The sequence below is a fragment of the Semicossyphus pulcher genome, unplaced genomic scaffold, assembly GCF_022749685.1.
Source record: "Semicossyphus pulcher isolate SPU_LCO1_2020_fin unplaced genomic scaffold, fSemPul1.0.p SCAF_19, whole genome shotgun sequence".
NCBI lineage: Eukaryota > Metazoa > Chordata > Actinopteri > Labriformes > Labridae > Semicossyphus > Semicossyphus pulcher.
In genome coordinates, this window is record NW_027211692.1 from 7,586,152 (window position 1) to 7,613,353 (window position 27,202).

The 27,202-nt window shown below is 40.9% G+C and overlaps 1 protein-coding gene across 1 annotated transcript; it reads right to left on the bottom strand.

The window, feature by feature from the left end:
* Nucleotides 1-1,232: 1,232 nt before the first annotated feature.
* Nucleotides 1,233-26,722, bottom strand: wdr95 (WD40 repeat domain 95). The gene is made up of 29 exons (XM_069668989.1): nt 26,655-26,722; nt 26,001-26,265; nt 24,749-24,802; nt 24,591-24,674; nt 24,360-24,425; nt 23,621-23,851; nt 17,687-17,772; nt 17,460-17,552; nt 17,334-17,379; nt 17,212-17,258; nt 16,284-16,401; nt 16,056-16,125; nt 15,351-15,591; nt 15,166-15,271; nt 14,635-14,786; nt 14,268-14,370; nt 12,922-13,025; nt 12,757-12,836; nt 12,605-12,659; nt 12,469-12,514; nt 12,021-12,080; nt 6,978-7,140; nt 6,804-6,899; nt 6,638-6,696; nt 5,852-5,984; nt 4,239-4,322; nt 1,763-1,919; nt 1,515-1,616; nt 1,233-1,398 (listed from the first exon to the last, which is right to left on the bottom strand). The coding sequence occupies exons 1-29, from the start codon at nt 26,720-26,722 to the stop codon at nt 1,233-1,235; spliced, it is 3,135 nt and encodes a 1,044-aa protein (XP_069525090.1).
* Nucleotides 26,723-27,202: the final 480 nt, after the last annotated feature.

Genomic DNA, 27,202 nt, shown 5'->3' on the forward strand with positions numbered 1-27,202 from the left:
CTCTCTCTGGCAGACCAACCACTGCTGGCTGATGGAAAACGCGTCACTAACTGGGCACCAGTTGTGATTTTTTCAGCGCAAGTCGCACCAGACACCCAGTCTGTAATACTGCAAATGCAAAGGCTTTCATCAGTGGGCCATAGGCTCAATCGCCATTGTGCTACCTCATTCGGCGATAGATAGAGACTTAACAGACATTTATTTACATGGAAATCTTCGAGATTATTACTTTAAACACAACACAGACAAATAAAAACATGGATATGGCTACATGTTGTGCAAACACGTTTCCATGCAAACAGCTGCCTATTATGAAATCTAGCAGGAACATATATTCCAATTTCTCTCTCCTTTTAGCTCTTTTTTTGGTCTCAACCAGCTCCTGAGGGAAATATCTGCCTTTTTAGCAGCTTGATGCTCCACTTTGTTCACCAGCTAGCTGCTAAATTTGATACCTTTTACCATGAAACAGCTGCCTGCTACACCTGTAAACACGTCTATTAGAGCAGTGAGAGTAAACCAACGCCGTGAAGGTTCAATGCCAGTAAACCAAAGCAATGCAGTACGAGTGTCCCATTACACATTCATCTATTCATGTGTACCTTTGTTCATATAAAAGCATTGTTGCTTTAATTAATTAATACTTAATAATTAATCAAGACTGGAGTTCAGGATCTGTTATAGTAATTCCAAGCTTATATATTTGGTGTAGTTGTAATAAAGAATATTTATATGAGCATGTTGTTGCTGCAGTGCACTCATTAGTGTGTTTCTGTAGAGAATCGCCCTCTGGAGTCTACAGAAGTTGTGTGTGTGCTCGTCCTTTATAGTCTGAAGTCATAAAAGCTGAAGTTATTGTTGCTGCTTTATTCCAATGTTAAAAAGTTCCCAACCCCTTTTAACTTCTCTTTATACCAGAACAAAGACCGCACAGCTGTGAGTTAAACATTTAAATAAAAGCAGCCTGAAACGGCTCCTTTTAAAAGTGAGTAGCTGTCGTAACCTTCTGGGGAGCACTTATGCAGTCTTATTTGTATCAGATAAACAATTTTTTAACACTTTCATCGACCCATTGTTTTATTTTTAGATGATCTGTTGCTGGAAAAGCCAGTAAGGTACGATTATCTACAGTCCTAATTCTTATTGCACTCATTATTTTTCCTTGCTCTGTCTCTGTAGTATTGAATACTGCAATGCCCCACTTTCCAAACTGTGATCGATACCTTCTCCCTTTATTCAGTTGACTCCTGTTCCTCAGTACTGCTTATGAAAGGATCAATAGCAGCGGGGGAGAGGTCAGGTCTGACACTGAGGTTTGGTGGCTCCACAGTATCAAAGGCTTTCAGAGCGCTGTGGTTCGATAGCTTGTTAGTATGCCTGACGATCTCACAACAGAGCCTGAAATGCAAAAGAGGTCTCTAAATATGAATCCGTCACTTTTCAAACTGGGTCTGGTGTAAGACTTGCATTGCATATGTACAGTAGTCTTTGCTGCTATAATGGTTACAACCCACCCACTCTTGTGTTCCTCTGGGTGCAGCATGCTTTTAATCTTCCTCTGTGTCTGTGTCACTGATGGATGCTGGAGGAAGTCTCGGCTTACTGTGAGTCTCTGACTGCAATTATCCCGCAAGAAGAGCAGGCAAAGTTCAGTTTAACAATTGTTGGGGAAGAGACGGCGAGAAAAATACCTTGCACAGCTCAGATAATCACTCCTGAAGTAAAGCAGCTCACCTTTAGTTCCCCTCTATGAGTGTCAAACTTGTCAGGATTGATGACATCAGAAAGGCTTGTTTTTACATTTAGAATCTGATGATCCGGCATGCTCAGAGGATCAATGAGGACCTCATAGGGGACAGCAGGATGCTTCCAGGAAGAGGGGATGCGGACGCGCCAGCTCTCAGACTGCCCAAAAGTCCCTGTGGATAAAGAGCAAAGGTCTCCAGTTTCATGTTTTGCCAAATTGCACGGCATGGTGCGGTAGGAATGTGACACAGTCAAAACAGTGGCTTCTCAAAATGTCAAAATGTCTGAATCCATTTGAGATCATTTCTCTGCAGCAGCGCCCAACTGTGCAGCACAGCTCCTACAGACCCACAAAAATCTCATCTGTATTTCTGTGGAAGATTCATCCCAAACTAATGCTCTTACAAACTCATAGCTGAAGTTCTGAAACATGAGAGGAATGCCTTACAAATAGAGACCTCTTTGCTCAGTTATTCTGCAGGAGTTATTGGTGCATTTATTCAGTTGCTGAAATTCTCAAGGAGGGATCACGCTGATATTTGGCTGTTTGTAAAATTTTGAGAAAACACCACTCGTCGTTAAGGTGAGAGTTACAGTGGATGTACACCAAGCGGCATCCTCCGGTGTTGAAACATGAAGTGCAAAAAACTGCAGTTCCTCGAGTGGCCACTTGAGGCTGGCTCCAGAAAACAAGAAATAACATCACAGCAGAAATAAACATGTTTACAGCCTGGTACAAAAAACATTTTGTTATAAATAGCTAATTTTATTGTTCATGATAACTGTACGGGGGTGAATTTTTTCATAAAACACCCGTTTTCATTATACTAAGCCTTGAATCATAGGGGCCGGATCACTTGATTGACAGGTGGATCCTGCTGGCTGTCTGCTAGACGTCAACACAGACACACAGTCGCTGAACTTAAATTCACCTGTTTGTGTTGTTGGAGCCTTTTGGGGATTTTTTCATTCAAAGTTTGGACAAATAATCTCTCTGTGGGATTTATGGAACTTTATGACCGCAAGAAGTCTGAGCTCCAGCTTTTTGGTGAGTTAAATGCTAGTGTTATTGTATTGAAATATTTTTAGCACTATGTAGCAGGTATACTGTGCTCGCTTTAGCTGCTTGTAAGCCTGTCCAGTACTTATTTATTTAATCATCAGCCAGTAAATAGGAGTCAGGAGTTGTTGGCTTTTCCCCAGAGAAATTACAGCGGACCGTAGTGATGGAGAGAAATTAAGTTTCCCGTTACGTGTCGGTTCGCCGCTCTCTCACCGGGCGAGTGAGCAGTGAGTCCGCTACTTCTTTACTCTGATAACTAAACACCTGCAGTCAGTCACCGTCACAGACAGAATCTCCTCCTGGCAAAGTTAAACTAGCTCATTCATGATTTATACAGTCTATGGCTAATAACCGCTAGCTACGCTGAGGACCACATAGCCTAGCTTCATCGCCATAGCTGGCTGATTCATGCGGCCCGCCCATAGTCCTCAGCCATAGGCTTCAGCTTGTTTGCGCTCCGCCTCTTTGCCTGCCTCTGTCATTTCCAATATGGTGACCCCCAGCGCCGGCGCAATCCGGGCTTCAAAACGCTTCTTCAGAAACCAATGGGTGACGTCACTGAGACTACATCCATTATTTATACAGTCTATGATGTAGGCCAGAGTTGAAGATTGTTAAGAGGAATAGTTCAACACTTTGTGAAATGCCAGAGTTTGATTCATCCACTTTAATATATTTTCCCCTAATATAAGGCTACAGCCTGTGAGCTTAGCTTTGCACAAAAACTGGAAACAGGAGGAAAGAGCAGGCTTGACTCTCTAAATCACCTTCCAGCATCTCTAAATCTCATCAACTAACATATAATCTTTGCCTTTCTTAAAGCTGTACACTCACCAAACTGTAAGTGTGCTTTTACCAGGGTTATATGCAGGAGTACGTCTTCCTTGTTTGCAGATATACACAAAAGAAACAGTTCCACACGATGTTAGGCCTTCAGGCAGCTCCTGCATCACTACCAGATTGAATGGCCTCACTGAAAATCTTGTGTGAGCCTTTATATATTTGGGTAATATTATGTTAACATGGTGCATATTCCTAAATTATTCTTTTTAACAACAAATTGTAAGTGACAGACTTTACACCAGGGGCCAGGTTGTATTGCAGTGTAGGAGTACGGGTTGTTTACCAGCTCTCAAGGCAAAATATAATTAAGCTGCCATGTAGTTTGTTGTGTGCACTTGAAGGTGACAGGGCAGGTACATAATTCAGAGAAAGTAAGGGGGGACCAAAGGGACCCAACAGCTAATTTTTACCCCAAATCCCCCTTGTGGGTTAATCCAGCCATGCGAACCATCACACTGAAATAAACATGGCCATAAATAACAGCATTTCCACCTTGCCACCATGCTCAAGATTAATGTTATTTGCATGAACATTAGTAACGTCTAGACAGACGGGATTGACGGATGTTAAATGGCACCCACCTATGAATTCTCCACGTGTACTCCAGAGGCGCACAGTGTAGTCTGTGGACGAGGTAAGCACCACTTGATCACTGTCAATGATCTGCAGTCTGGACCAGGATAAAGAGACATGAGATGAAATGGGAGACGGCATTTCTGACAGAACACTCTATATCAACCTTTCTGTTGGTGTGTCTGATCTGCACCCCGGGGAGCATCTCACCTGCACTGATCGTCTGTTTAAGACCTGCCCACACACAAACACAGACACTTCTACACTTTGCTGCAGCAGGAAAGTTACTGTTCCTGCTGCAGTGACAGCCCAGACTGGGGATGACTGGTTCCACTTAGGATGCATTCACTGGGACTTTTAAGTATAACACTAGCAAAAAAAATTAAGGATACAACCCATAATTGTTTTATGACTGCAGCTGCACAAAAGACAAGATTGTTGGAGTTTGTGATTGACTGTCAAAGTGCGTTGTGTATTTTCAACCCTGTCAAATAGCAGGTTGTGAAATAGCCCCAAAATTATAATCTATAAATGACATGGATACAAATGTACCTTTTTTTCTTGTCAGTCAGCATACATTTTAGGCCAGTGCGTGTGTTTTTTTCTTTTTATATATTGCTCCTGCAACCCAAAGACTTTACAAAATTAGGTACTGTAGTATGAAGAGCAACAAAGGCAGCCCAGGATGGAGGGTGGAGGGAAACAAGCAGAGGACCTTCATCCAGGAGCTCGGGGTTAATGTAACATGCATGACGTACATTGAAGTACTTAATCCAACAGAAGATACGTGGCATACGTAATGTGATTCCACTTCAATCTTCTGTATTTCCCATGAAGGACAGTAAAGTAACCGAAAACCACCGTGTTTTATCTTTACTTAACCAATAGTTTGCGTTGACTCTGGGTGCTCATTGAACCCCCTAGTGGTCATAGAAAAAATCTATAGGAACTGAACAGACCAACTGCTAGATGAGACTTTTGTCAAACAAACAAACCCCCCTGGTACCCCTTATGGTTCCAAAAAACGCCGCTAAAGTGCCCTCTGTAGTAGATATAAAATTATAAAGTGCGATCTCAGGTGTCTTTCCAGTGGATAAATTTTACATGTTGGAAAATTAGTCAGCCTCCGCACCTCCTACGTGTGAGACAATGTGCCCTCATGGGATGCCTCTGTAGTTGAAAACGCCTCTGTTGTCGTTTTGAACCACAACTTCCTGAGCATTGGTGGCCCATGGCATACAGCTGGTGCCCTTTATATGTTTTTTTTGCCCCTCAAACAGCCTGAGTACGCCTCTGCATGGCCTGGTTGGTCTTGATACCTGCAAACCACAGGGTATAATCCCCCCTAAAAAAAAGATTCTCGCTAACGGAAAAGAGGAAATTCGTGTCGACCCTCACAAATCTATACATTATAATTTTGTGAGTATTTCACAAGACTGTGTTGATATTTTACTCACCCAGTAACTCTGCTGGTGTGGGCACGCCAGAAGTTTTCAGCTGAATGAATGTAAACAAACAAACAGAAACATACATGTGGGATTTACAATGTTCTCATAGACATTACCACTTCACATTTTCACTGTATGTCTAATCAGAGTCAATAGCAAGAAAAAAAAAGCAGCTGACCTCTGCAGGTGTTTTGCTCTGGGTCAAACTTCTCTATGTTGTAAACATAGATGTAACCGATGCGGTCCGCTGCGTACAGCAAAGTATCCCCATCGGTTTTAGCCATTTTTGTAATCTTTTGTCGAAACCTAGACTAAAAGAAAAAAATTACATTTCACTCTCCATTATTACAGCTGACATTTTGCCAACTCTTCATTGTTCGGCTCTTTTCCACTCGATCTAACAGAATAAAAGAGACAGAATGAAACGCTAACACCAAACAGTTTTCCCCCCTGTGGTGACTAAATGTTACCTTCCCTGCAGACACACTCAATACATTCCCCACACAATAGTGCTCTACAAACAATCTCATATATAATGTGCTACATAATGTACCAGGCAACATATTAACTAATCCTGCGTAGATGTAAAGTAAGAGCTTTTATAGCCGTTGTTGCAAACTAACAAAAAAACACCAGTGGGGTTTAATTGCTGAGCATAAGTGGTTTTAGTGGAAAATATGAGGATATTTATGTTTCATAGCCTAGAAACAATTTATGATTTCTGGGATTTCACAAGCAGGGGTTTAATTTCAGCTTCACACATAAGTTCAACCCATCCCAGATATAAAGGGTCAGGTGTAGCTGCAAGGAAGGTACCTGCTAGTTGTTTAAATCTAAAGCTAAGCAAAGAAACCGTGCACCTTAAATTATCTTTCTGTTTAATCAGCAGTTTTCTGAAGGTAAAAAGGAGTCATTAAAAGTGCAGTGCTATTTTTTGACAACCCAAAGTAAAACTAGATCTTACAGCTTTGAAACTGCCCATAAATTTCCCTCCACTGAGGATGCTCCAGAGATTTATACAACCTTTAAAAGAGAAAATATAAAGCCAAATTAAAAGTGCATAGAAAGACATTGTGGAAAAATATAAAGTTCAATCATGCACTGTTAAAAGTTTGGTTCATTACACTGACCTAAGGCCCCGGATGACAGGAGAGCTGGAGACGAGGAAAACTGCTGCAGCTTAGAGTTCTTCAGGAAAATGATGCTTGGGACACTCGTGTCTAATCCTGTGTTAGAGAAAAGACACCATATTTATGCAATTCTCTCAACATGTCAGAGTTTTTTCCAAATAATTCCCAAATCACCTTCAATATTTTCCTGCTCATTCAAAAGGGGGCTGACAAACCGACACTGAATAAGTCCAGAAACCACGTTCCACACGATAATCTCTCCGTCGTAGCTGCTGGTGGCGAGGAGAGACGGGGGGCACTGAGCCACGCAGAGGATGTCCTCCTTATGGCCACTTTTCTGAGGAAAGACACAAAGTGAGACTCTCAAAAGAACTGCAGGACAGAAGTTTATAAATGCCAAGTCAAAATTTATTTGCACTTCAACATGCCACAGAGATCTTATTTCCATTTTAGTCACGACAAGTTGTTAAAAAAGTTTCCTGTCTTTGTTTGCACATAAAAAGATATAGTGTATTTCACTTCCCGTCACTTCAGGACATTTTAAACGACTGTGGAAGCGTGTTTAAGTTTATCTCTTACACTGCCAGGGAAAGGGCTATGGTTTAATCGCACATGTGGGGGGAGCGGCCGCACAGCACTGTCACTCCAAAGTTGTAGAAAACATGGCTGCTCTAGGATCGGTTATTCGGCCAGAATCACCAGGAGGTATCGGAAAGGTAAGTTGAAATCTTGACAACGACTTGACTACAAGCTCATAAAAGAAGGCAGCCTGAGGTGAATGACAGTAAATGACAATTGGTCGATTTCAGCGAAAGCAAGGTTCTACGTAGAAACCTGCAGCTGTTCTGAACGGCCCGTTTCATAGGCGACCTTTTTAAAAATGTAATTCTGGCAAAACAAGGAATTATATGGTTTTCATTTTTTCACTGTGAACAATAAACACCCGAAAATGTGAAACCCATGCACAATATGAGAATATCCATTCAAAAGATACGGCCCCTTTAAAAAGAAAACTGTAAAGGAGAATAAGCTAGCCAAGTTTGTCTGTCAACAAGAACCTCTAAAGCTAACTTTAATTTTGTATTTCGTTCTCAAAGTGTAAACATGACTAATAAAGCTCTAGCGCAGTCAGGAGGACTATATTTTGCATGCTAGTTTTATACCATTCTGCTCACTCTCTCCTTATGCATGCTCACTCATATTCTCCGCAGCAGCTGCTCTTATCACCTGGTCACATCTGTCCAATGGCACAGCAACACACCCTCATTCTTAGCAAATCATATTGTTGCTGTTTTTCCATAGGGCTTTTCTCGTGCCATCGTTATGCAAAACCCTCCACCTCCCCATCACTGCCCAGTCTTCATCATCAGCATCATCTCATCAGCCTAAGATGACATCATCAGTCAGCACCTCCAACACAAGTATCTGAACGCCATGGGGGGATATAGTGTATCTTGCTGCTGCTGCAAAGGCAGACACCTTTGATCATCATATCTCCCTGTAGAGTCCAAGCACCAAAGACTCCTGACCATGATTCATATCATGACTGTATAATAAACATGTATCCCAACTTCATTTACTCCTGATTGAAGTTACTTTTGGACACAGGTCTGCTGTATTCTCGTTTCTTCCTGTCTTTATGCCTAGCTAATCCTACTGACTGCTTGTGTAGCTTGTTTTCGATCAGAGTATTCACAGAACTGGTATTAATCTTCCTTTCCAACTCTAGGCAAGAGAGTGAACAACCACATTTCCCTAAATGTCAAATTAGAAATGATTAAGGAGTTTGCACGCCTCACAGAACATATAAATGCCATAAAGTACGCCAGTCTGTCAACCAAAAAGTTCTCTCTGAAGAGCTAACGGGTGTTTTTTCAAGCCACATATAAATGTCAGAGAGTTGTCACTGAAGTCTTGATTTTGCTGACAGATCTCTGGCCAAGTGTGTCACACAAATTGGAACAGCTACTGTCTCGATGTCACATAGATAGACCACCTAAAAAGCTCTCCTCCACTGGACTTTACTCTGACATGAAGTGAGTCCTCCTTTATGAGCTTTTTTATTAATGAACTCAACGTGCTCGGAGTGACGATGCCAACAGGAAACCATCACACATATCAGGAAGAGCAGATGGCAGCCTTGACAAGGTCACTGGATAGTGGACTGTAAATAGTAATCTAAGCCAAGGTGAAATATTTTGCTGAACTGGGTCATGTTTTGAAGTTTTAATGAGATGCAACACAACATTGACCATCTGGAGAGACAGAAAAATCACAGTGAACCGGAGGCTCAGTGAGTGAGGGAAAAAGGCAGACCGATATGGAGCAAGCCATTGATCTTCCTCCTACAGGCCATTAATGAAAAACAATTTCAAGAGCAGGCTCTGTAGATAATCAAAAGGGGTCACTTTTCTTACAGGCCACTGTAAATGCAATCTTTCTGCTCTGTTAATGGAGCTCTTTGGGGCTGAGTGTAACCAGCAGCAGCCATAATGAAAGAGATGGAAGGGGACTCAGCGTCACCTCCTTCAATGGATCATGCAGTGAGAATCAATTTTCCCCTAGCAGGGAGCACTGTGCCCCGCTGTCTGAGGTAACCTGACCACATTATACACAGAAAACCAGATTAAAGTAACTCTCATCTAGTGAGTGGTATTATTGGGGACTGCTTGAAAAGAGAGCATGAGGCTGGATTAATTATTGCCCGTTGAATGTGCATTATAAATTGTTCCAGATATATAGTACAATTTTACTTTTAGTGAAAAATCCAAACATCTATTTTCAGGATTGGCTTGAAATTTAGAACAGATACCCATGGTGCTCAGACGATGAATCCTAATGACTTTTGGTGATCCACTTTCTTTTCCTCCAGCGCCACCATCAGGTCAAAATGTTTATTTCTACAAGGTCTTGGTTATGACCAAAAACCAGCAAGGCTAACGGCTTGCCAATGCTAACAAGCAAGTGTTTACATGCTAATAGTTTAACGTAGGGGAGTGAAAATAGCACATTTTAGACAAGCTAAGCATCAGCATGTTTGCACTGTCACTGTGAGCGTGTTAGCATGCTGACATGAACACTTAGCTCAAAAGCTCCACCTAAGGTGCAGTTTTTTTATGTCTGTTTGTCAGCAGGAGTACAGAAAAAATACTTGCAAATTTTTTATGAACCTGGTGGAAAGGAGTAGCATTGGCCAAAGAATACACCTTTACATTTTGGACAAGTTCTTGATTGATTCTTGACTCAGAAACTTGCAACAATCCCAAAATCAACTAATGAACATGCAAGTTGTAACACTTAACTTATAGCATCAGACCAATATATCCAGTCATTTCGGAGTTCCTTTTTGTTACCACACTGGTGTTGTTTGGAACAGTATTCATTCTTGCAATATTTTCCCCATAGGTTACATTGTATTCCAAAGGTTGGGTAATCTAATGAAAGTCGCAACAGCTCTCGCTATGAGGTGTTCACTGAAATATAAAACCCACACTGACAGAATGATCAACGAGGAGGAAAAGAAATCCCTAAAGAACATCAACAATGTTGGCAGCTTTCTGACGTGCTCTGGATTACAACATTGTGACATTTTAGAGGATTGAATCATTCGTCTTTCTGAAGGTGATTTTTCTTGAAATATCTCTCGTAACTTTTTGGATGCACAATAAATATGCAACTACGCCCGTTCTAAAACTAATCCTGATATCTATTTTTGTGCAAAAAGAGACAAAAACACAGGGGACAAAAAATGACGTAAGACTTTGAGACGCTGACGGGAGCGCGTAGGGCATTTGGTGCACACCTTGTGATCTGAGTCAGTGATAAAATCATCTTATATTTCAGTGACAGCCCTGAAGCATAGCCTGTCATAAAGTACACACACTGACAGGTCAAAACTTGGCGGTACAGGGACTCAGACATGGAGAGAAGCTGTGTCATGTGAAGAGAAATTATCCAAATAATATACAATATAGGTACAGGATTATGGCACATTTATGAAAAGCTAAAAACAGAAAAATCATTATATATAACAGAAAGTGGGAGAAATCTAAAAAAGTAACGTGGTATAAAAAGAGAAGGATGGGGGGTTGGGTATAAAAAGTGTCTGCAGGCGATGCTGCACAGTAGGGCAGAGATCAGGGAGGCTTTGTTACCCATCTCTCTCTAAGGTTTTCAGCCAGTCAGCAAAAAAAAAAACATTCTTGGGACTAAAGAATAAAGTTTCTTCCGTGTGTGTGAGTAATATGAAAACAGAACCAGCAGGGAAGCTTCATCTTCACAGCCTTATAGGTGCAGCAGGGATTGTGGCAGAGCAAGGACAAGACTGGCCAGGAAACCTTGTGGAGATAATTTCACTCTCCCATGTGCTAAAGGAAACTTAGAATATACAGTGCATCTTAATCTGATTCTGCACATAGCTTGCAACCTCTAAATGGAGTAAAAAGGCAAACATTTGTTAGTGTAAATTGATCTGAGATACCTGAAAATATTATCCAACCCAGGAACACGCTTTCTTTGAATACTTCTTTAAGTATTTTCATAAATAAGAAGACTAGGTCAAAACCTAGCATGTGGCTGACCGCATCAGGTCAATGTGTGCTTTTGTGGCCAATGTGTCCTTATGAGGCCGATGGCAACGTGTTTGAAAGCAAGTGCGCGCTGCGGACGTAGGTGAGGACAGCCGACAAGCAGCAGAGGAGCAGCCCCGCCTACTCCCCAAACAAAGTATCCAGAGCAGTATAGACAGAGAGTCATGTCAGTGGAGGTCCAATATGCTCCATGATCCGGCATTGCGAGGTCGCAACTCTCTCTCTCTACGGCTGTGAAAGTACCGTCATTCAGTCTGACAGTCAGTCAATCACAAACAAACCCGGGTGTATGGCTGACCCCAGCAGTCAGCCAAAAAAATGCATCAAAAAGTTCAGAGGTACGATATATTTTGCATCGCAGAATACTTTTTTGATCATGCATTCAGGCCACAACAAAAGGAAGCAATTTCTCCCTTTGTCACAAAGATCTTTCTTTTTTTACAAATGGAAGAATAATGACGGAATCCATCCAAAGTCTCCACTGCTGTCATCTCCTCTGCCTGATATAAATGTAACAGGGAGATGCAAACTCTCAGTCTGAAGCCCATTAAAGTACGTGTAAGAATTTGTCTGCATGCATGAACATCTTGTCTCTAAGTTTCTGTACGTTTTTCTGTTAGTTATTTACCAGATCATCCTGCCAGGACGGCTGCGGCCTCTGGACGTGATGGAAGACCTCAGGTACATCCTGATGAAATACAGACCCACAGTCAGCAAACAGGAGACATTTTAAACCTCTATATTGTGTTTGGATGATAAAAATAGCAGCTGGAAGTCCGTTTTATTAACATTCAAATTCTTATTAACCAGACAATCACAAGAAGTGCCATTCGCCATGCAGCTAAAAATATGCACTCATCTTTCTCAGTCGTCTGTTTCTGTAATGAGATTCAAAGCAGCCTTTATGTGGAAGGAACTATCAGTACTGTTTTATTGCTGTTTCAGATTTCACTTCAGGTTCTAATAACGTAAACAAATGCAAATAGGATGCAGTACGATGGAGGGACGGGAGAAATAATTGGAATGGGATTTCTGAAGACACGACTGACAAACAAAACCTCTTCTTTTATACTCACTGAGTAAATGTCAATCCTCCGGTCCCGGCCGACAGACATCACATACCTGCAAATATAAATGACACAAACTCAACATGGAATATAAATTACACTGACTGAGCAAAGGAAAGTTTCCAAATATCACAGCGTTACTCACAAGTTCCTGTGAACTTGCAGAAAGATGCAGTCACACACCTCATGGCATTTCCCTTCTACAGGACAGGTTGAAAGTGATAAAACACAATTACTGAATAGTATAGTATTGAAAAAGTTTTGTTTTAAGGGACTAATGGAACTGACAGTACAAACCCTTCCTTAGTGTCTTTAAGCACTGGCCGTTGTTGAAGTTCCAGATCTTTAAACATCCGTCTCCTCCACCTGTAACAAGTCTACACCAGAATATAAAGTATTGGGATAAAGTCGTGGTTTAATATACTTTAAATAACATTTTATAAGCTCCTTCATGTACTGTACCTCCTCCCTTTAGGGTCAAAGGTCATGCATGTGATGGCAGACAGGTCACGTGTTCCACCAAACTCAAAAACCTGACGCCCAGTGTCAAAGTCCCAAATTTTGACCTGAAAACAGTAATGATTGGAGTTAACTATAAATATTACTACTACTACTACTACCACTACTACAACTACTACTTATAATAGTAAGTAAAAGCTTCAAAATAGCAGAATAAAAAATGAAGACATTAAGTATATATAATTCATATTATTAACTATAACAATAGGACTAATTCTCGTCCGAAAGGCTTCTTCAGTTCTAAACTGACTTGTGGACGGAGCAAGAAATATAAGCCTCTGTATGTAATTAGCATGCTGATAGATGTGTAATCAACATGGTTTGAAAGAGGTGTCTGTGTTAAGATGGAAAAACCATCCCTTGACAGAAGCGGTGGCCAAACACATCACCTATCACCCACATGCAATGCAGTTTTGAATTCTTTGCCCAAACAGAATTAAATCACACTCAGGATCATGTGAGCCTCAGGACCCATCAACACCAGAGGGTACAATAGACCAGTAGTCCCCAACCTTTTTCCTTGGAGCCCCCCCTGCTTGTACCTAAGAAAGGCTGAGCCCCCCCAGCATGCACACACGTGCACCAAAACAATAAAGTGATTCATTCCAAGTCCTTATTGGCAAAAATGAACACCAATCAGCCTATAGTCTGCAGAGGAGTGGCCTACAAAGTAGATATTTGAATAAGACCAAAAATCTATATATTTTAATAGTTAAATAGACTTTTGATTATTAAGTGCTTTTTTAATGATTTTATTTAACATGTGCAAATCTAATCTTGACAATCCCAGTGCAGTCAAAGCCTCACGTCCCCCTAAGGGGGGCCTGGACCCCAGGTTGGGAACCACTGCCATAGACGCTAGTTGCCATTAGGTCAACAGCCAAGGTTAACGACTCTCACTTACTAACATACTAATGACCTACAGAGGCTTATATTTCTCGCTCCGTCCACCTGTCAGTTTAGAACTGAATTAGCCTTTCGGATGAGAGGTGAAACGTCTTTAAGAACTTCAACCAAGTCCAGCTGCCTTTTGGATTTAGCTTTGAATGACCATGACCTGGATGACTGAGAATCTTCACAGGCAATAGGATTAATTAGACATACACAGCATGGATTTATGTGAAAGAGCATCTACAAAATTGCATTTTATAGAGATTTAAAAGAAGAAAACACGAGGCTTGTAAAGCTGATAGATGTCAGAAAAATATAACTTGTCCAAATAAGATTGGATTAATTTTTCAGTGGACATTTAGTTGGTCATCTGTGTTATGTCATAAAATTTTACTCACAGAGCCTTCAGTGCAGCTAACAACTTGATGAAACTCCTCGCTGTAGCCGCAGCACGTTACAGGCTCATTATGTGACACAGTGAGGCGGCTGTGAAGCTGTGGCCTTCCAGAGCAATGAGATAACAAAGTGAACAAAAAGGGAGATTATTATATATTGAAGAGCTGAAAAAAAGTCTTAAATTATGTATCTTTTGGGTCAAAGTCAGATGTTTTATACTTTAAAAGGAAATCTTTAAAGTCATCAGCTGTCACTTTGTTTTAGAACCTCCCAAAACATCTTTTTTAAGTTAGTGGAGGAATATTTGAAAGTTGCCTCCGGAGAACGTTGAATCTATGATGAATAAAGCACAAAGGCACGACAGCCAACCTTATCTTGAGGGAGAGCACAGCAATGCAGTCTGCAGCAATGCAAAGGGACTTCATAGCAGGGGAATACGAGCATGCAGATATGTCACCATGAATCCCGCTTGCTTTGGGGTCTGCTGTAAACAGGCAACACTGATCCGGAATATCCCAGATCTGAAATGTGAGCAGGTAATGAAGGAAGTAAATGCATCCACTTGACAGAAACAATTTTACACAAAGGAAATATCCCTTTACGTTAAACTATGGAAGTATTAGCAAAAATACATTGTTATAAAGGCCCAAGTCATGCAAAATTCAGTTTGTATTATACAACTGTATTATTATTGATGTATATGCACGAAAGTAAAGTAAAAGTTTCTCAAAATGTAGCTGAAGTACAATACAGCTAGTTTCTTCAGGCCACTGCAAGTGAAATATCTGCAGTGATTGATTAATGTTGCACAATGATATGAATTCTGTATTTATCTGAATCATTTAGAACATAAAAAATCCCAAGTGAAACATAAGGAATGCATCATGTATCATAAATCACCTTCACAGCGTTGTCTGTGGAGACAGAGAAGATCCGACTGTCCTCTGAGGAGATGCAGAGGTACACGATGGGGGCTGAGTGGCCTTTCAAAATACCAGTCGGTTTCCTTGAAGGAAAAAAGGAGGTTGATTCATATGTTAATGAAAACTGTCTCTAGAAAATCCCTCTGAATTCTGGTCCCTCACCCTGAAAAATGTGGGTTCCACATGCGTATGAGTTTGTCCATGCCCCCTGTCACCAGCAGGCTGTGCCTCTCACAAAGGTCAAACGTCTTGACCCCTTTGTAGATGCCGAAAACTGTCTGGTCACATGACGCCCGGAGCTGCGGAGTCCAGCTCAGTTGGACCTTCTTAATCTTCCCTTCGTAGCAGGCCTCTCTGATCTCAATCAGCTGCTGCTCGGCGTCTGTCAGAGGCAGCAAGCAGCCTCGAGAAGAAGGAAAAAAAGATTTTATTACAAGGCCGAGAGCATCGATCAAAACATGCTTTTGGAGCGGGGGCGAGTCATTATCAAAATAAATGACCATGCTGGCAAGTGGACATGGGCGATCAACCAGACACACACACATGCATGCACACACATTCTGGCATTGATTGGTGAATTTGTGATGGATGAGTCATCAACAGTCATCCCTCTCAGCTCTCCTACCAGGCTGCCTAATGTTCAACACTGACTTTAATTACTACACAGTGCAGATTGAAAAGACTTTTTACTTTTACTCTGGGCATGTGTTACTTTTTATTTGGATCTTAAATCAAAGAGAATCAACGTGTAGAAACACACAAGCAAGTATGTGTTTTTGGTCCATTTCACAATGATACAACTCTTTTTGTTTTGCTTTGCCAATGGTTTCATGAATGTGCCATAAAGAATAAGCTAAACATATATACCTATGACGAGAGACGCAGATTCCTCATTTGATGATGAGACAACAGCTTGGAAACTTTGAAAATATTTTGCCTACATTCAGAGAGAAGAGTTAGTTTATTCACTCAATTTCAAGAGCATCAGTTTATAATGCAAGCACAATAACATGTGCTCTATTGTTACACAGCTTCTGCAGATACTAAATGTTGTCACTTGGCTGCACTTGAGTTAAAAATAAAGTAAAGTATCACCTGTGTCACCCAGTCCTGATGAACCTTCCATCTGATAAAGGTCACATTTGCAGAAAGCACTGTGTTGTCAATCGCTATGGTGGGTATATTTTCGACCTTTGGCAATTTATTCCACAGTCTACAAAAAGAGAAGTGAAGATGTACAATCAGGCCAGCAACTGGTGATAGAACAGCGTCATATACAGAACCTGTCATTTATTTGATTGGCAGGAAACCTATAGGAAGCAAAGGTATAATTTTCCAACACATCATTGAAAGAGGCATGCAAATATGACTCGCATACCACATGTTTTTTTTCAGGAGTTCAAACACTCCAGAGTATTTTTCCAAGGACAAAATGAGTGCTGGATCACTCCTGTGTTTAAATCCTGAATAGATTGAAAGGCTCCATATTAAACTACACAAAAGAGTTATTTCAGCAGCGTTTACCAGGATGTGAGTGCAATATAATGACCTTCCAGTCAATGGATGGCTGCGTATGTCTCACTGGTATGAGAAAAACAGATTCCTAAAGCTTTTTTAGTTTGCTCAGGAATCACCCAATATATCTCACTCATAGGAAATAGTCTTGTGTCTGTTTTTCCCGTAAATTCCTATGTATCAGCCAAGAAAACAATCTGGGTGAGAAACAAGTGAGTACACAGATCTGACTGGCTGTTAAGAGTTGGTCTCTTCGAGGCCCAGCTGAGTTTTACTCGTTCGCCCGGGTGTGTAGAAAATCAAAGTCTGATCACTGAGTTTGAGAAGCTAGCAGATTCATTCAATTATACTTTAAGAAATAGTCCATACCATACATACTAATACATCTTGCTATGGCAACATCTATTTCCTGTTCTAACATTACAGCTGTGTATGATTATTGAGTGATGATTGATGGTAAGAATAGGAGTGATTATAGTAGTATGTCTTTAAAAAGAAACACAATTACCTGAGCGTGTCTCCAACAGAGGATATTAAAATGATTGTCACACAGCCCTGAAACACAAACACAAAATAAACCTCTACCAGAGTTAATCAAGTGGAATATTATGAATGTTTGTAAAGTATTACCTCAGTGTCTCCGTACACAATGCAGCATTCATCAGGGCCAGTGTAGCTGTAAAGAGGAACACAAACAACCATGTGTGTTATTGTGACAGGTGGGAGAATATGTCAGCATGCCGTTTGGTTTCTCACCTGTAGTCTAACGTCAAAGGCACTGTCTCTAGTGCATTGATCTGACAGTGAGGCTCCAGAGTGGAAAGCTCATAAAGTTGGATCTCTCTGTCCCTGCAAGATAAAGCAGACAGTTCATCCCAATAAACAAAGCCAGAATATACCTATATCTGCAGTTAACAAGAGCAATCAATGCACTCAGTAATTTGGGTCTTAAAGTAATTTTATTAAACCTTTTTTCATATTACCCCGTTGCAATCATGAGCTTGTTGTACTCTGTCATCACAGTAAAATCGCTCGCCCACTTTGACTTCCTGTTTGCAGGGCCTTCACTCTGTAAAAAAACATGTAAGAATCAGTATGTTAAAAACGTTTTACCTTGACATTATTAAACATAAAATTACAGGAAGTAGTCCTATAGTAGCATTATAATGTGATGCAATCCAATTAAACAGAGCTTTAAATAAATACTTATAACATTTTGTCCTTCCTATACATTCAGAGGAGAGACAAAATAACACTAGGAAATATTTAAGGCTCAGGGTGGTGATATTCTGTATTGTCTTATCACAAGAGAATATACTGAAGTGATTCTACTAACAAGTATTGCTCTAATATATTACATAGACCTTCATTTTTGTTCATTAAAAACACATCACTATGCCATCATGTTGCACTGGGGTGACATGGCCCTTCATTACAATGAACACAGGCACTGTCATTTATTATGAGTCATCAAGATCCTGCTGCTGTAAATACTCACTACAGCATCAAGTGTATGACTCAACCACTGAAAGTATAGTCCCCAACAATTCCACTGCTTCCTCCTTTATGAGCTATTTTGTGCCACAGCTGACAGCTCTCTCATATACTAAATGAGTCCTCCGCAGGTTGAACGTGCATTCACAGATTTGAGTATTATATAAAATGTTTCTTCATGTTTAGTAATCGCCATGGTCATGGAACATGTCTACTCTTACACACCCACTGAGATGCAGTCATGATGTTAAACTGAGTAAGAGATGTGATTGTCTGAGTAGCGCCACTTGAGCGTTTGCTGGACCGCTGCACGTGTTAAAATAAATGCGTCTGCCAAAATTTAATAACAGGTCCAGGTCTGGATATGACGGCATCTGGGTCTGGACCCGGACCGCAATCCACCAACTGGTGAACTTGGCTTTACTAGCTGCTAGTTAGCATTTGCTTATATGCTGTCTGAAAACCACGTCTGTCTGCAGTCTTTTCTTAATTTCATAATTAAATATTTTTTGGTCTCCTGGCTAAATAGTTCAACCGACTTCACTGTCCATGCAAACATTTTTTGGCATTTTGCCTTTATTCATCTGCCTTAGCAGATCTGGAGTCGAAGCTGCGATCAGTGCGTCGCAGACTGTAACTTCTAGACATGGGGCTCCCGCTCTACCAACTGAGCTAAACCAGTGCCCCGATGCAAACAAATTTTATCTTGACATTTTCAGGTAATGTTAGCAAGCTTTTCAGCAATTTCTCACTCCAGTATAATCTGAAATCGTTAACGATTAAAAATCCTCAGTTGTGCTATTTTCTTTCCGACCATTCTAAATAAGAAGTTTGCATGTAATTTGTGGAGGTGCTAACTTAACCGGTAAAATACCAATTTACTTTTTATATATATATATATTTTATGCAAATAGAAGGAATATCTGCTGTGTGGAAAATAGAACCTCGCACAGAAACCAAACTGGTGATCCCAGCAAAAACAGAACAGAACCAAAAGTTATTCTGTTATTTATAGTGAGATAACAAGAAATGCTTATTTATGCGTTTTGAAAGTTGAATTGAAGTCATAACTTTTATTTTTACATCTTATTGTTTTGTTTGGAGGTTGAAATACCTACATCAAAGTTCTATTCTTCTAATGGTGAATACAGTACTGAGGTGGATTTCATGGGGGCTAGCCCTAACCCTAACCCCACTATTCGCAGTGTACCGAACTCATCAACACGCTGTGTCTTTTTCATCCCCCGAGTCAAATTCCTCCGGTTAGGTTTTGGATAAACATTTTTAAAAAACCTTAAAATCTCCTTAGTGCTAAACCTAGGGAATCTGCAAATCATTTCCATTTTACTGCTTCTCGATTTGTCAGCAACATAAAAGATAATGGATAGTAAAAATATGTAAGGACATCGGGACATTTTTCAAGGTGAAACAACACATTTAATAACCAATTAGATACATACAGCTCTGTCACAACAGCTAACGTTTGCATTAGACTATGTCCTAGCTAACACTACCCTTAGCTAGCTAACATTACCATTAGCTGAGAATGTATGCCCCTCCTCCTGTACCGAGTAACATCATAAAACAGTAACGCTAACTAGGAAGTGGATGAATGTAAATGTTGGCTGTTGATGAGATGCCAAACATGCTGTTTTAGTTTAAAATATTACCCAGTGTTATGCCACATGTTCTCTTTACATAACCTCTATACATTAAACAATAGTTGCTGATCAATCAGGAAGCTGTGAAATGATGACTTGATTTGATCAAAATCCCAACGTTTTTGCAGTTTGGAAACCTGGTAAACCTGCAGCAATAAAACTGCATTTCAGCTTCCATGAAAGGGAAAATGGTGGCCTTGAAAGCTCTGCCCCTTTTCAATTCTACAGGAAATTAAAGAACAAAGCTTTTAGAATGTTTCTAAATGAAAGCCAATGGAATGTAACCAACTGATGGAATGCATGCTTTGATTTTTTTAACGTTGAAGTAAGATGTTCTATGACATCACGACCCTACTTTATAAATACACCCTTACTATGATCAACCACACGTGAGTTCCAGAGTCAAGTCAGATCTATAAAAGAGATACCACTCTACACATAGAGATACCACTCTACACACAGACTACAGTCAGTCAACAGACAACCAAATTCTACTGCAGAAAACGACGCAGTCTACTGCAGTACTACCTAAATGGATGCAAGACAATATTCAAGAATGCAGGCTGGACGTGCTGCTCCTCAAGGCTCCTCCCCAAATCCTCCTGCTGAGGTCCGCCAACTGAAGGAATCCCTTCAAGGTGCTAACCATGTGATTGCTAGCCAACATGAGCACATGGACATGGATGCCGCGGCCTGGGCAGATGAAAGGCTGAAGCTATGCCACAAGGTTCACAACGGACGGTACCGGGTGAACAGGCTGGAGGGACTCATCGGCCTCAGGGAAAATGAGTTCAAAGATGAACTTAAGAGGAGCATCGAGACTGTCTCCAAACAACAGTCTGAGATCTCCCGCCTCAAGACCAGCCTGGAGTCTAAGGAGGAGCAGATGGAGGCCGCCCAGCGCTTCAGCCAGGAGCAGATGGAGAAGATGGCGGCCCGTCTGGAAGCAGAGAAGCTAAAAGTCTCTGAGCTCAGAGAACAGATGTTTAAGGCATCTGTGGAGAGCCAGAGGACTGCTTCTCTGCAGAAGGAGAGCCAGGTGAAGGTGGACCACCTGAAGCAGCAGCTTCAGCAGAGGGACACTGTGATCCTGGACCTCAGGAAGGAGAAGGAAGCTGTCTCCCAGAAGCTCGTGGAGACCTCAGCCCAGCTCAGGAGAAAGGAGAAAGAAGTCCTCCAAGGTGGAAATCTTTGGGAGGAAAAATGCAAAGCTCTGCGAGAACTGGTTGAGGAAAAACAGAGCAGAATTGAAGAGGTGGAGAGCCACAACATACGACTGGTCGAGACAGAAAATATCTGGATGACCAGAGTTCAACAGCTGGAGAACAAGAACAAAGAACTGGAAAACACCTTGGTGACCAGAGTTCAAGAGCTAGAGAACAAGAACAAGGAACTGATGGACAAAGAAAAGACACTGACCACCAGGATCCAAGACCTGCAGGAAGAGAAAAGAGCACTGGAACTAGTTAAAGCAGAAGAAAGTGAAACAAACGTGAAGAATAAAGATGAGGAAGTGAGAGACCTTCTTCTTCATCTTTCCATCAAAGAGGAAAATATGGAGGACAAGAAAACAACTGAAAAGGAACAAAGGATCGAGAAGGAAGAACAAGAAAGAGAAGACAAGAAGAGGAAAGAAAAAGAAAAGGTGGAAAAAAAAAAAAAGCAAGGGAAGAGATGGAGCAAAAGAAACAACAAGAAAAAGATGACAAGAAGAGGAAAGAAAAAGAAAAGGTGGAGAAGAAACAAAAAGAAAGGGAAGAGATGGAGCAAAAGAAACGACAAGAAAAAGATGACAAGAAGAGGAAAGAAAAAGAAAAGGTGGAGAAGAAACAAAAAGAAAGGGAAGAGAAGAAACCAAAAGCTAAAAAAGGTTTCTGGATGTTTAGAAAGAAAGGCGATGAGGAAACAAAGGTGGAGGAAGCTGCTGGTTGTTCGGCCGAGGCTGAGCAACAGTAGCTCCCTCTTCCTCCCTCATCTCCTTCCTTCCATCCTCCTTCTCTTTCTTCCTCCCCCTTCTCCCTCCTTCCAGTCACGTCTTCAACCCTTTCCACCCCAACCTCCTCCATCTCCCTCACCTCCTCTCTTCACCCTTTTCCATCTCCCTCCCCTCTGCCCTCCACCCTCCCTCCTCTCCTACATCCCCTCCCTCTTCCACCCTCTCTGAACCCCCCTTTTCCCCCCATACATTGTAAAAATATCCACCAAACAGCCAAAAAACGGGTCAAGGCAGATGACCATCCACCAGGAGCCTGGTTCTGTCCGAGGTTTCTGCCTGTTAAAGGGAAGTTTTTCCTCGCCGCTGTTAGCTAATGTTGCTAACGCTCTTGGTGGTCAATTTGATTTCCCTTTCCCCCCTCTACCTCTCCCCAAATAGTTTCTCAAATTAATCAGACAATCATAGAGGCTGCGCGGTGGTGCAGTGCTTTAGCACTTGTGCCTCACAGCAAGAAGGTTCCTAGTTCAAACCCCGGTTCGGACGAAGTGGGCCTTTCTGTGTGGAGTTTGCATGATCTCCCCGTGCATGTGTGGGTTCTCTCCGGGTGCTCCGGCTTCCTCCCACGGTCCAAAGACATGCTCAGTTAATTGGTTACTCTAAATTGCCCGTATAGTTGTGAGCATAAAAAGTTTCTATAGGTCAAAACTATGAAACTTTGAAACTATTAACATCAATTAAAATAAAATTCGGACCATATTTCTGTTTCTGTTTGAAACTGTTATTAACAACCATTAAAATAAAATTCGGACCATATTTTTGTTTGTGTATGAAACTGTTATTAACATTAACAATATTGCTCTATTGTTGTGTTGTTTAGAATATTTTGTTGTGGCGTCTTTACACTTTACACTCCATCTTCTTGGAAGAGGTGCTTTATACCAACATCTAAAGCATGTAACATTGTAGTAACCAGCTTCAGTAACAATCATTTTTGTTATTGATTGCTGAGACGAAATCTTTAGTATTTCAGTTCATTTCAGGAGCTGTGAATTGAAAAGTTTACCTTGCGTGGCTAAGTGTGAACTTAGGGTAATCGGTTTCCTCATTTAAAATGACTCGACACAGGAGAGTTTTGAGTGGAGATAAACTACTTAACTAAGTTCATCTTGTTTAATTTAAAAGTTCAAAATACTCACTTATTTTAAGTTCAATACACTGAATGGAATGGGTATTGTTTACTCCATTTATTTAAGTTGCCTAAACAATAAATCAAAGAGTTCCGTTCCCTCAAATGGTTTGAGTTGAACTAATTTATCAGGTTTTACAGTGTACTTTCTCATCTTTAAAAAAAGTACAGTTTACTCAGATAACGCAAGTTCATTCTAAACACATAATCATTTCACCTGACTTGACACAGTTAAGTTCTTTTACTTTCTTTTCCCAAGGTAGTCTGGGGTTGTTTGAGTGCATGTCAAAACCTTTATTTTCTGTATTCTGCTTTATTTTATGCTTTTTGTGATGGAAGTTAATTCCAAAAACAAATGGCTGGTACTTTAAGCAAGAGTTTCACATTCTAGCAAGATTTAAAGTGTCATAAATCACATGGTGTAATTGTTGCCATATATTTTTAGCGAGTGGGGACCATTGAATGCATGTGTGGGAACCAATGGGTTTGGGGCGGGGTTGCCACAGACAGGGTAGGGAATTCAGAGGGTGATAAACCAACACATAGTTGTTTTTTTCTTGGGATTTTATCACATTAAGAAATGTATAGAATGACACCCTTAAAGTTTTTAGATTGATGTAAAAAACATGTTAAAACTTACAAACATGTGTTGGGTCTGCAGTGGTTTAAGTTCAGGAGTCCAGCAGCAAACCAGCCCGTCCTCTCTCACTGTGTTGATGGTGCCATCATGTGTGGGGCAAATGTTGACAATGGAAGCGCCATGACACAATGTCTTTATGGTGGCCGGCAGAGTGAATGCCACCTGTTTACTGCGTCTGACAGTTTCCTGCTTCTCTTTGTACTCCTGCAGGACATGTGTGCAGAAATCTCCCTGCAACACGCAGCTTAGCGTTAGAAATTTTCAGTTGACAGTCATCTTGATGGCATAAGATAGATTTCAGAATTAGGGGGGTCCTCTTGATCCCAAGTGAAAATTAGGCCCCTTTGCAACTTGTAAAACGGATTCAGTATCAAGCTAAAGAAGAAAAAGCCTTAAAAGATACTGAATGTTTAGTCAAGCATAAAGACTCAGTACCAATGGAGAGTATTAATCAGGAAACCATTCCCTTTGAGTCAGCACAAGACAAGGTGTTAGTGAATAGTCAACTCAGCAGCAGAAAAGCTAATTAAGCCCGAACCATTGTGTCCACTTACAATCGCTCCTACACTCCTAACTGAATTACAGCTGCAGAAATAACCCTGCCACATTTTAAAGTGGCCTACCTTTTTTACTGCACATTTCTGTTGTTAGCATGCATTCAAATGTTTTGTAACCGAGGCCATACACTCAATAAAAAGTCTGCAAGCTCCATATGAAACAAATATCAATTTCACCTCACCCATGAAATCCTTCCTCGGCCTGAATAATCAATCTTCTTGAATAACCCTTGGATCTGTGCATTGCTCTGTGAAATTAAAAGAACAAAAGAAAAAAAGTGTAATGAGACTTATTGTAAACTGAGCAGGTAATTGCAAAGGCTGGGCCTTAATTGCAAAAAGGAGAAACCAGTGAACACAGAAACGAGAGAATCTGAGAGTAAGATATAAAAAGAAATGTCAAACTGTCTTACCGTCTTAGGCAAACCCAAACACTTTGTCACTACACGTCCAAAATTCTTCGCATCAATGGATCTCAAGCCACCCGATTCAAATTCCTTTAAAAGAAAATACAGTCAAATCTTTTCAGAAGTGCATAACCACAGTGTAAAAGGTGCAGTTTATACACTACCTCAAATGCTAGTTTCAGTTTCTGGAGGTTGTCGAGTGATATCGTCTCATCAATCTCATTAAGAGGGGGGAAAAAAAGGTGACATTATGGTGTGACAAGCTCTAATTTTTATCATACATGTTGATTAAGAAATATAGAAGAAAAAGAAAACACAATTAAAGCAGCAATTAAGTGAAGCTGGTAAAAAAAAAGAAGCTCCTTCCAGTCAACTAAAATCCACTCACCAGGCAGTTCATTAAATCTGAGTGCTAAAAGATACAAATCAAGGTTAGCGCGGGTGTATTTTTACACACTTTAACTATCAATAAACATGATTAGGGCTCCACCTCTGAGTTAATGACTTTCAGTAATGGCCACCACAAGCCACCACCCGCTATGTCAAGTCTCTGTGAGGCTCGTACAAGGCCGAATGACGGGCCACGCTCTCTGGGTTAATGGCCTCTCTTCAGTTTGGTTTCCTAGCAGCGGGTCCTTGATCCATGACACTCTTTGATCTATCATTAATAAATAACAGGGATAAACAGCCCTAATTCCTCGTGGATGTAACGAGGGTCGAGGTCTCCCTGCGGTATCTTCTGAATTGCAAAGATAATTGTTTAATCAGTCAAAGTGATGGAAGTGTTCACATAACCTCGACTGCCTTCAAATCCCTTTATTAGCGCTGCATAACTTTGAACTCCTGAGCCTGTTCCTCCTAATCTATTATGGCACATTGCTCATTACAGAGTGTGTGACTGACATCTGCAAGTACAACACACAAACTTCACCCAGAGCATTTGCACAAGCCTCCTACATCTTTCCATCATTCCTGTCAGGTTGGAAGCTTGAGTTTGAATCTACGTGGTTTCTTTAGAGTAAAGTTGGCTCAGCAGCTATGTTTGTGTTACTTTGGCCTGAAACATGGCTTTCCCGGGCTCCGGGACAGATTGTACTGCACGACGTGCTGTCAGGCTGTGAGTAAATTGAGCATCAACTTGATTTAAAATGGCTTTTTTGGCATTACCTCACATTCATTCTGCTGCAGCTGAGATACGCTTCAGCTGTGGTTAGGTGTAGCTTGTTGGAAAGAGGCTGCAAACTGTGCAATGTGACACTCTAGTGACACCTTGAGGATAAACGCAGAAACTTTAAGACAGTAAATTAACCGGGAAAGAGAAGAAGAAAATTAATCATAAAATAATCTAGATTTAAGACACAAACATTTAAAAAGGTCACTTCGATTTCACTTTAAAAAATGGTTTTGAGACTGTACCACGAGGCTGCAGAATCGGCGAGTTGGCTCAATACTGTGGTGTTGTTGTCTCATGATTTCAGCCTTATCTCCGAGTGTGACAGAGTGTCGTCTCCTGTTCTGTTTCAGCAGCTCTCGAGTCAACCATTCGGGCTGCTCTTGTCCGTCCTCGCTGACATCCTCTCGTCTCAGTGCTGAGAAGTCATCTGTGACTTTCTCGCCCCGACTACCTGTCCCTGAAGTGTTTCTCTTCCTCTCCCCTTTCCTCCCCAGATCAGAGAGGATGCTGGAGGATTAGAGATGTTATTATGATAAATTCCTGCACAATTATTGTAGTACATTGGGTAAATGTTGTTTAAAAGGAATGAGTAAGACATTACTGTATCTTAACATGACTCAGGGCAGCCAACACCGTGACAAACGTGTTAAAAAGTTAATCTTAATAATGAAGTTCCAGGTGAGCAGACTTCCTGTATTACATGTTAACTGCTTAGTGCTGCCTCAGATGGCAACTCACTTAGCCTAACAACAGCAAACAATTCCTGAAACAAGGCAAGGCCTCAACTATCATCCTTAGTCTAGACATTAAAATGAAGATAAATTGAATTAAAAAGGAGTTGCACCTGCAATGCAAATTACAACAGAAGTTAGGAGAGCAACAAAAAAGCATCATACCTGGTCCCATGTTTGGTTTCTAATCTTCCTGAAGCTGAAGAAGAGCGAATCTTTCCCCCCAGTGGCATCCTTGTTAGACGGTGTAATTAAAAGGTTAAAGTGAGGTAAAAATCAGACTTTATAAGAGCACATTTCCGCAGTCAGTCCTCCAACAGGTTTATCAGATAGATCTCACACAAGTCTACCTGACACTCACTCTAATGTTACACCTGAGCGCTGAGGGGGCCCCTCGGTAACTAAGAAACCAAGAGTGACAACTGAGAGGACAAAACCAAAGACAGGACTGTGTACCTACAGAGAGAAAGAGCTTTGTTAAAGGCTTGAATCCAATTTGAAGTGACAAACTATTCCATGTATATTATCATGTATTTTTCTGTACACTGTTGCTGCAATCATAGTTTAATTTATCCCATTAATTTGGATGATTTTCACATTTTGATTGCAACTCCCAAGGGAATGAACAAATTAAACACAAAGATAATTAAATTCCTTTTGTACAGACTTGGAAATTAAAAAAACAAAAGATGATAAATGTCTATGCAAATAGA

Coding starts and splice junctions, on each gene's coding strand:
- wdr95 (XM_069668989.1), bottom strand. CDS start 26,722: ATGCCACTGGGGGGAAAGATTCGCTCTTCTTCAGCTTCAGGAAGATTA. Junction 13,026..14,267: donor TTAGCTGCACTGAAGGCTCT/GTGAGTAAAATT, acceptor TACTGTTTTCAG/GTCAAAATTTGGGACTTTGA. Junction 1,617..1,762: donor GATGTCATCAATCCTGACAA/GTTTGACACTCA, acceptor GGATAATTGCAG/TCAGAGACTCACAGTAAGCC.